The sequence below is a fragment of the Vanessa cardui genome, chromosome 16 (assembly GCF_905220365.1).
Source record: "Vanessa cardui chromosome 16, ilVanCard2.1, whole genome shotgun sequence".
NCBI classification, from domain to species: domain Eukaryota; kingdom Metazoa; phylum Arthropoda; class Insecta; order Lepidoptera; family Nymphalidae; genus Vanessa; species Vanessa cardui.
In genome coordinates this window covers 12,448,105-12,457,507 of record NC_061138.1, presented here as the reverse complement: position 1 = coordinate 12,457,507, position 9,403 = coordinate 12,448,105, and the positions used below count along the sequence as shown (strand labels likewise).

Genomic DNA, 9,403 nt, shown 5'->3' with positions numbered 1-9,403 from the left:
AAACGTAAAGATAATGTGTCCTATTTATTTTTATTTTCTCGGACATTTTTCAATACCTACATTTATTAATTATTTCTCTTTATACACCGGCGTTTTACAAATGTCAAAGTCAAAATGACTGTCAATAGTGAAGCAAATGTCAATGTTTTAAGATATTGAAGATTAGCGAATCGCGAGTGCAATGTTTGTGATGAAATTAATATATTTAAATAACACAAAATTGCGGATAACTTAAACACGCAAAATAATAACTTTATTCATTTTAATATAGTGCATAATGTTCTATAGTACTCTTTAATGTTTTGTTTTTAAGTGGTAATTATAACAATTGTCATGGGCTCCTATCCAAAGAAAAGTTCAGCTGAATGGTTTATCGACCAGATCAATGTAGAAAATGCAAAACTTCTGGCTTTTGTCCTTGTTCTTGGATTCATTGGATACCATGGAATACTGCACTTACGATATGGTATGTTTATAAATAAAAATAATATCCCTTTATTTCCTACTCTTACATTACTTTTAAGTTCTTGAACTTATTTAACTATTTATTTTAGACTCACCAAACAGTTGGCACGATAGTATGTAAAATTCTTATTTTAAATAAGAAAAAAAATTCATATAAGAAAATTGTTATCATTTTGTAACTTAAAGATAGAACAAATTATGTTACTCGAATATGTTTTATATCCCTTTTGTGTTTTTATATGACATATTGAATTTCAGCTTTTAAAGATGTTTTAAAATCTTTTGCATTTGTCAATAACATAATTATTAATATTAAAATGTTCATAGTTATTATTAATTAATATCAAGTTATTTTTTCAATTTTTAACAAATTGTTTTTTTCAGGTCCAGATTCTTGCAATTGGTTGCTATCATCTGGTCGTTATAAAGGAGATCATGAGTGGCAACCATATGGCTGTATGTTGCATAAATACTCAAAGACGTAAGTATTTTTTCCAAATTCTATATTCTCATGCCTTATACTACAATTATTATATATTTTTTTAAACATTTTCTGTTATCAACTATCACTAGTATGGCACTTTTAATGAGAACACAATTAACTCTGACCTGCCTCATCTATTGAGATTGGAAAAGGCACATAGTGGTGTTTTCTTACCTCAGGTATCTTTGGGTGAGAATACAGTAAAATTACTTTATTGGAAATTTTTTATTGGGAAAACAAGCAGTAAAATATTAAATTAAATTAAAAAAAAAACATATAATACATAACAAATAAACCAGCAAAATTCATTCTCAATATTGCACATACTGTTTATCATAGTTTTGTAAGGGAAATCTATTAACTGCGCTCTCCTGGACAAGGTCTGCCAAAATATATGCCATACAACAACAACAACAACAGCTTGTAAATTCCCACGGCTTGGCTCCATTCGCTTTAAGGAGAAGGAGTAAGAATATATGCCATACTGCATATTTATCCAACTATAAATGTTAGCTCAAACCACTTTCCCCCCTTAGATCTTCTTTCTACCACCCCATCCACTACCCCATTTAGAATTTATTTTTGTACAACACCTCACACACAATTTAATTTCCATGTTGACATTTTTTTCAGAGATGCTCGAAGATGTTTGCGGTATTTAGCATTTTGGGGGAAATACAACAGTTTTGCATTCATAGGAGACTCGAGATTAGAACAGTTATATGAATACTTTATTGGTAAGTAAAATTTACAATACCTTACTGTGCCATTTTGAATTGGTTGATATTATATTAATAATTATTATTTATTATTATTATTATATTATAATGGTTGTATGTATATCTGACAAATACTGTTTTTAATTAATATTTGAGTCTAGATGTCAGAAAATAAAGAATATAAAAAATATCACAATTTTAAATATTAAGGAAAATTTGTGTTATTATATTTAAATTTAAATATACATTGATAAAGTATGTAATTATATAATTCTATATATTTAACATACCATTATGATATTCATTTAGTTTATTATATTAATAAATTTTAATTTTTGTTCTTGGTTTCATCTTTGTAGTTTTCCCTAATTTATTAATAAATGTGAAAACCAAATAAATAACACATTTAAATCATTTTAATAGTTTGCAATTAGTTTTTTATTTCTGTATTTTTAAGGGGATTTTATATGTCTATATGTCGGCCCACTTTTTACTTGGTGGTAGGGCTTTGTGCAAGCCCGCCTGGGTAGGTACCACCCACTCATCAGATATTCTACTGCTAAACAACAGTATGCAGTATTGTTGTGTTCCAGTTTTAAGGGTGAGTGAGCCAGTGTAACTACAGGCACAAGGGACATAACATCTTAGTTCCCAAGGTTGGTGGCACATTGATGATGTACGGAATGGTTAATATTTCTTACAGCGTCATTGTCTATGGGTGATGGTGACCACTTACCATCTGGTGGCTCATAAGCTCGTCCGCCAGCCTATTCCATAAAATAAAAAATTAAAATACTTTGCAATTCTAAATTTAAATATATAGCGAGATATTCGAATTTTTCTCTGAGATTTTAACATGTTCAGTATAAATGGTTAGTCTTTGAGTTTATCCGCCAGCGCCGTAATTCGGTCAGGTGGATAGTATGATCATTGAAGTGGCCTAGTCAGTGGCGGATTTAAATATTTTCCAAGTATGGGTTGTTGAATTTTAACCGCCTTTCTTCCTAGCACATACTTCAAACGAATATTCATGTTCGTTACATGTAGCTTACGATTTAAAGGTTTTTTTTTTTAAATATGAGACTTAGTATTTAAATAATTAACTCGATAATAATAATAATAAAATTTGGGTTGTCTGGAAGAGATGGCTAATAAGCCATAAGTCCGCCGATTGTACAACACTTTTAATGTTCTTTCTTTTTTTTATATTCCTTTTTTGTATTTTATAAATTTTGTGTTATGTTCTTTTTTTTTTTTGTTTTTTGTTTGTGGTGTGCAATAAAGTATAATTCATTCATTCATAATCGATTCTTATTTCGAAATAATCAATCGTTGTATCAAACGGAGTTTTTGACTTTACATGATACTATCATTTCAAGGAAAAAAAAATCACAAGATACCTTGAAAACTTTACACCAGACGTGTAAGTTTCTAAAAAGTATATGAAAATAATTAGTCACTTATTTGATGTCCATTAAATCTCCTCCCGTTGGTTCAATTGTAGTAATCTAGATCAACGATCCATAATCCGAAGGTCTATTTCGAAACTTACTTTATTTGCATAGCAAAATGACGTAAAATTAGTTAATTAAGAACTAGCGCGCACTGGTAACTTTTGTCACGGTGACTGTTTCGTCACTCTTGTCGAGACCAAGAATATGTATGGAGGTGCGCACAGTTTACGACGTGACAATTGGGTGACATTTGTGTCTGCATCTGTACATTTAGGGACTTGACAAGAGTCACGAAACAGTCACCGTGACAAGTTAGAAGTGCGCGCTAGTGCTTACATGTATTATTAGTTGATTAGTGCTCTTTCGTTTTAGGCGTTCTCAAAACTCGAGTGGATATCGATTCGTCGTACTCGACCAAAGACCACCACATGCCGAACTACACGTACGTTGATAACAAACTGAGGTTGTCCGTTACGTTTATATGGAGCGATGATGTATCTAGAACAATGGTTGAACAGTTTAGGACATGGTAATTTGTTTTAAACGATATTTTTTTTATCATATATAGTCTTATCTTCCCGCCCGCCCCAGCTTTGCACGTTTACAATACTGATACTAAATATCTAATCTAGACACGCGGTAGCGTGTCAGCCAAGTTCAGGTAATAATAAATTATCAGTGTTTCTTTACTATATTGTGCATGTATTGTCTAGAAAAACCTTCCTCTCGAATCACTCTATTTAATAAAACAATTCGCATCAAAATCCGTTGCATAATTTTAAAGATATAAGCACATACATAGGAACAAATAGCGGTAAGCCATTTTGTATTATACTATGTAATGATATCTTCCAGGTCAAACTCTGTCTTTACACAGTGTACACTAGTATTATGTATAATTGTTCCATAATAATAGTAATAAAATCTACATTATTTAAATTTTAAGTTCCATTAAACATTGAAATTCCATTTATCCAATCAGCTTGATCAATAACATTAATAACTGTTTCTATGTAAGTAATAATTTGTACTCAATGACTCAAGCAATTAGGTTCATTTTGAATTGCAGGCAATATTCAGATAGTCCTCCATCAGTGATAGTGGCTAGCACGGGGCTACAGATGATAAAGAATCGTAACACAACGGAACAAGCGTTACAAGAATACAAGAGGAATCTGACACAGCTGGTTCAACCCATAGATGCCCTCGCGGCCCGCAAGACCCAGGTGCTGTGGAAGTTGTCGGAGTCAGTGGATACGACGAAGATGAAGAATGATGTGAAGATTACGAACAGTGATATTGATGCGTACAATCGAGCGGCTGTCGAGGTAACGTAATACCTAGGCGTTTCCCGCGGTTTTGCTCTCGTTTTAGGGGTTGATTGTCAGGTTGTTGTCGAGATGGCCCAGTGGTTAGAACACGTGCATCTTAACCGATGATTGCGGATTCAAATCCAGGCAAGCACCGCTGATTCATGTGCTTAGTTTGTCTTTATAATTCATCTCGTGCTCAAAGGTAAAGGAAAACATCGTGAGGAAACCTGCATGTGACAAATTTCATAGAAATTCTGCCAGATGTGTATTCCACCAACCCGCATTGGATCAGCGTGGTGGAATATGTTCCAAACCTTCTCCTCAAAGGAAGAGGAGGCCTTTAGCCCAGTAGTGGGAATTTACAGGCTGCTGTTGTTGTTGTTTGTTGTTGTTGTCAGGTGTTTGGTATAAAAATAAAACGACGAATTCCGTGGTCGAGTAGTGTGCATAACTAAAGTTAATTAGATTTCTATGTTGTCTAGGGTTGGGTTTGTGGTACCGTCGTTACTTCTGATTTTCTATAACACTAGTGCCTTAGGTACTTACAGTGAGATCACAGTAATGTATGTGATGTTGTCTACTATTTATTTAAATGTAGCATTTGCATGGAATTCGAGCTTGATTTATTTTAAATTACATCACATTTGGTTTAATAATTTAACCGTGAACATTTAAATTTAGCATTATTATAGATAATTAATAAATATATATAGTTAATGGAAGTATAAGCGTAGAATATCCGTATATATTTGGTATGAAGCAAACTTGAACTCCAAAGGACATAGGCTACTTTTTGCCTGACACTGACAACCAATATCCTAAAACGCGAGCAAAGCCGGGAGACTTTAAATAGCTTATAATTGAGTTTAGTTAGATTATGGCATTATGGATATACCACGGCATATTTGTTATCCAGCGTCCCATTGGTCATATATGCTGAAATGCTATTCCAGATCTTACAGCACAGTGCCACAAAACTCTGGAACTCTCCTCGTTTAGCAGCTGCAGCGGCTTCATCATCAGACGGCCTCTCCATAAGCCCCACCGCGCTGAGGCACTCGGCTCAGATCCTGTTGAACATGTTCTGTAACGACCACATGAACTTCAACGACGGCACGTGTTGCGCCCAGCCGGAGCCCTGCACACAGTTACAGCTCTTGACGTTTGCTCTGTTCCTGCTCTGGTGAGTTATTCTCTCGATTATAGGATGTATTTACACAGGGAAGGTCGCCTTAGCTCACTCCGGGGGCCTAAAGCAAATGAGAATATGTCCAAATGCATATTCATCACATCGATCTTAACTGATGAATGCGGGTTCAAACCCAGGCAAGAGTTTTCATGTGCTCAATTTGTGTTTAGAATTCATCTCAACCTCGGCGGTGGCGAACAAATTGGGGGGAAACCTGCATGTGTCTTATTTCAACGAAATTTTGCCACATATAAATCCACTAATTGTAGCAGTGTGGTGGAATATGTTCCAGGCCATCTCTTCAAAGGGAGAGGAGGCATTTGCCCAGCAGTGGGAAATTTAGAGACTGTTATTATTAATTATTATTTAAAATATCATCTCTTGACGAATATGTTATTTTTCTAGCGCAGTGCTAACCAGCATACAGTACATATGGCGCTGGTCGCAGAACATCAAACAGAGGATAGATGGTTACTCGTTGGTCAATCAGACCGCTGTGGAAACACCCTCGGCGATGGCGGCCCTCGCCAAGCTTGGCATGATTATGGCGTACTTCTACCTGTGCGATAGAACGAATTTCTTTATGAAGGAGAATAAGTATTATTCGGAGTGGAGTTTTTGGTTGCCAGTCGGTTACGTGTTCGCACTTGGATTGTTTTTTACGGACGAATCGAGGTCTAGTAGGTGAGTATCTATATATTCTACTTTAGTATAGAAAATTAACTCACGTTTGGGAAAGCCAACACGTAACTTTTATTTACTTGGTGGTAGCTTTATGCTGCCGTCTGGTTAGGTACCATCCACTCATCAGATCCTCTATCGCCAAGCAGCAATACTTGGTATTGTTGTGGGCGAAGGGTAACTTTAGCCAGTTTAACATTTGGTTGGCTCCAGATTATTTCAAATAATAAAAATATATTTGTAAAAATTATCCCGCTGAGTTTCTTTCGCCGGTTCTTCTGAGGTCTGAGGTGCTAAATTCCGAACTGGTGGTAGAATTTTTGTCTATCAATAATAAAGTGTAAACACTTCTATTTTGAATAAAGATTTTTGACTTTGACTTTTGGTAAAAGAGATAGAGACAGACAGACAGAGAACATCTTATTTCTCAAGGTTGGTGTGGCATTGACGATGAAAGAAATAGTTAACATATTTTTAGTACCATTGCCACCACCATTGGATGGTGAATATGCCTAACACCCCAGGGAAGCCACGTGTCACAACTAGTAGGCTATGGGTGTATGACTAAATCAGGCTCCATTATATTAGAACCATTCAAAACGTGTTCATTTTATTGATATTAATAATTGTTTTGTTTACAGTCATTCGAGAGTATTAAATCGGGACCAAACCAATGAATGGAAGGGTTGGATGCAGTTAGTGATCCTGGTGTACCAAGTCACGGGCGCCAGTAAAGTCCTCCCTATTTACATGCTAGTGAGGGCACTGGTATCCTCCTACCTCTTCCTCACAGGCTATGGTCACTTTTACTACACTTGGAAGACGGGAGACACTGGCCTCGTTCGGTACTTCAGAGTGATATTCAGATTGAACTTCCTAACAGTTGTACTGTGCCTAACGATGAATAGGCCTTACCAGTTCTATAGCTTCATACCCTTGGTGTCCTTTTGGTATACATTGGTAAGTAATTTAAGAAATTAATTAACTACTAGGCTAAAGTTTTGACTTTGCTGAAGTTAAGCCTTACTACTGATGATACTGCCTTAGGAGAAAAAGGCAAAAAATCCCAAGTTGTTTTAGTAAGGGCTGGTGAAAAAATATGTAAAGATATTTTCTCCAATATATGTAGGATTTTTTCAGGATGGTTTTTCTAACTGTTATTACATTTATTTATTTACTCAGAACATCCAACAGAAGTAACAATAGTTATGCCATATAAAATGCTTGAAAAGATAAAGTTAATTGTCGAACTTATTATAGGGTGTGGTAAGCGCACTTTGATACTCAGCACAGATTCATAACTCTGTTTCAGATGTTCGTAATCTTCGCCCTCCCACCTCACATAACCCCATCTTCGAGTCACACGATGGAAACCAAGCCGTACCAGTACCTCTACATAGCCATCAAAGTGATCGGTCTTCTCACCATAGTGACGGTCCTGTACATGAGCGAGGTGTTCTTCCAGAAGATATTCGTGACGAGGCCCTGGAAGGCGCTCTTCGTCAACGCCGACGACGACATTCACCAATGGTGGCTCGACTGGAAACAGGATCGGTAAGCTGCACGACTCGACTTTTTTTTTTTTATGGCATAGGTGGCAAACGCGCAGGAGGCTCACCTGATGGAAAGTGACTACCACCGCCCATGGACATCTGCAACACCAGGGGGCTTGCAGGTACGTTGCCGGCCTTTAAGAAAGGTGTACGGTCGTTTCTTGAAGGTTCCCATGTTGTATCGGTTCGGAAAAACCGCCGGCGAAAGCTGGTTCCACAGAGTGGTTGTGCGAGGCAGAAAATGTCTGAGAAATCGCGCTGTTGTGGCTTTTCGGACATCAAGGTGGTGCGGGTGAAACTTAGAATTTTGGCGAGATGTCCGAATGTGAAATTCAGCAGCCGGGATTAATCCGAACAATTCCTCGGAACGTTCCCCGTGAAAAATTCGGTAGAAGATGTGATGTCGATATGTGACGCTCGCTCGGGGAGTTTCTCAGGGGCGACTGTGCGCAGGTACTCGATGACGTATGGAATAATGTTCGCGGCGGCGTACCTGGCGGCGCAGCGGCACGGCGCGGCGCTGGGCGTGGCGGGCGTGGCGGGCTCGGCTCTGCGCGCGCTGGGCGCGGCGGGCGCGCTGGCCGCGTACGGCGCGCTGACGCTGCTGTGCGCGGACAGCTCGGCGTGCGACGAGATCCACAGCTACGTGTCGTTCCTACCCGTGGTTGGCTACGTGGCGCTGCGTAACGCGTCTGCGTCGCTGCGCGCGCGCAGCTCGGGTCTATTCCGCTGGTTTGGCTCGGTGACGCTGGAACTGTTCGCGTCGCAGTCCCACATCTGGCTGGCGGCCGACACGCACGGCGTGCTCGTGCTCGTGCCGGGCGCGCCCGTGCTCAACCTAATGCTGACGTCATACGTGTTCGTGTTCGCGGCGCACGAGATCCGAAAGCTGACGGCCGTCGTCCTGCCCTACGCGGTGCCCGACGACTGGCGGCTGGTGCTGCGGAATTTCGCGATCTTCCTGGCGGTACTTGTGCCGATCGGTATACACGACGGCATGTTTTGAGACTTGAAAATCTCTTAGAATCACTGATAATCACTGACGCTTACGCAGTATGTGTGGTATGAAAGACGCGGCCCGGCAAATAAGTTATAGTATCGGTGTGGTTTGAGGATTTCCGATCTCATACCAAATTCAAAAATATTTTATATTTTGAAAAGTAATAATCTAAACTGGATGTGATGGTAAATTTATTTATTATTATTATTTTGCTGACGTCGCAGTAATAATTAAAATTTTTTTTTTTTGGTCTCACAGCATAATATGCGAATTCTATTTTTTTTTATAATGTTTGATATTTTCAGTAGAACATTACAGAATTTATAAAAAATAAATTAAAAAGTTAGGTCATAAAATAAATTATTTATTTGAAAGTAATGTATGCATGGCATCAGGCATGTCAGTCTAAGAAAAATATAGCTATAAGTTGGTACAAAATTAATGTAAATCGAGAGAGTCATTTAAATGATTTTAATTATAATTGTAATATAATCGATAGTAACTAAAAAATCTTATTTTATTGCAAAGTTTTTAGTACAGTCAGC

General features: G+C 37.8%; 1 protein-coding gene across 2 annotated transcripts; it reads left to right on the top strand.

The window, feature by feature from the left end:
* Nucleotides 1-137: 137 nt before the first annotated feature.
* On the top strand, nucleotides 138-8,885 carry LOC124536113 (N-acetylneuraminate 9-O-acetyltransferase). 2 transcript variants are annotated; one of them, XM_047112562.1, is made up of 10 exons: nucleotides 138-466; nucleotides 850-946; nucleotides 1,583-1,686; nucleotides 3,495-3,651; nucleotides 4,192-4,450; nucleotides 5,389-5,618; nucleotides 6,030-6,308; nucleotides 6,947-7,265; nucleotides 7,618-7,859; nucleotides 8,312-8,885. In XM_047112562.1, exons 1-10 carry the CDS (start codon nucleotides 334-336, stop codon nucleotides 8,862-8,864), a joined length of 2,373 nt encoding a protein of 790 aa, XP_046968518.1. In that variant the 5' UTR covers nucleotides 138-333; the 3' UTR covers nucleotides 8,865-8,885. The 2 variants fall into 2 exon arrangements, with proteins under 2 accessions (XP_046968518.1, XP_046968517.1); XM_047112561.1 differs by having other exon boundaries at nucleotides 8,288-8,885.
* The last annotated feature ends 518 nt before the right edge of the window (nucleotides 8,886-9,403 follow it).

Bases quoted from the DNA above. Each gene is read 5' to 3' on its own strand.
- LOC124536113 (XM_047112561.1), top strand. From the start codon at position 334: ATGGGCTCCTATCCAAAGAAAAGTTCAGCTGAATGGTTTATCGACCAG. The intron at 947-1,582 runs GTAAGTATTTTT...CATTTTTTTCAG, and splicing joins TTGCATAAATACTCAAAGAC to AGATGCTCGAAGATGTTTGC. The intron at 3,652-4,191 runs GTAATTTGTTTT...TTTGAATTGCAG, and splicing joins GTTGAACAGTTTAGGACATG to GCAATATTCAGATAGTCCTC.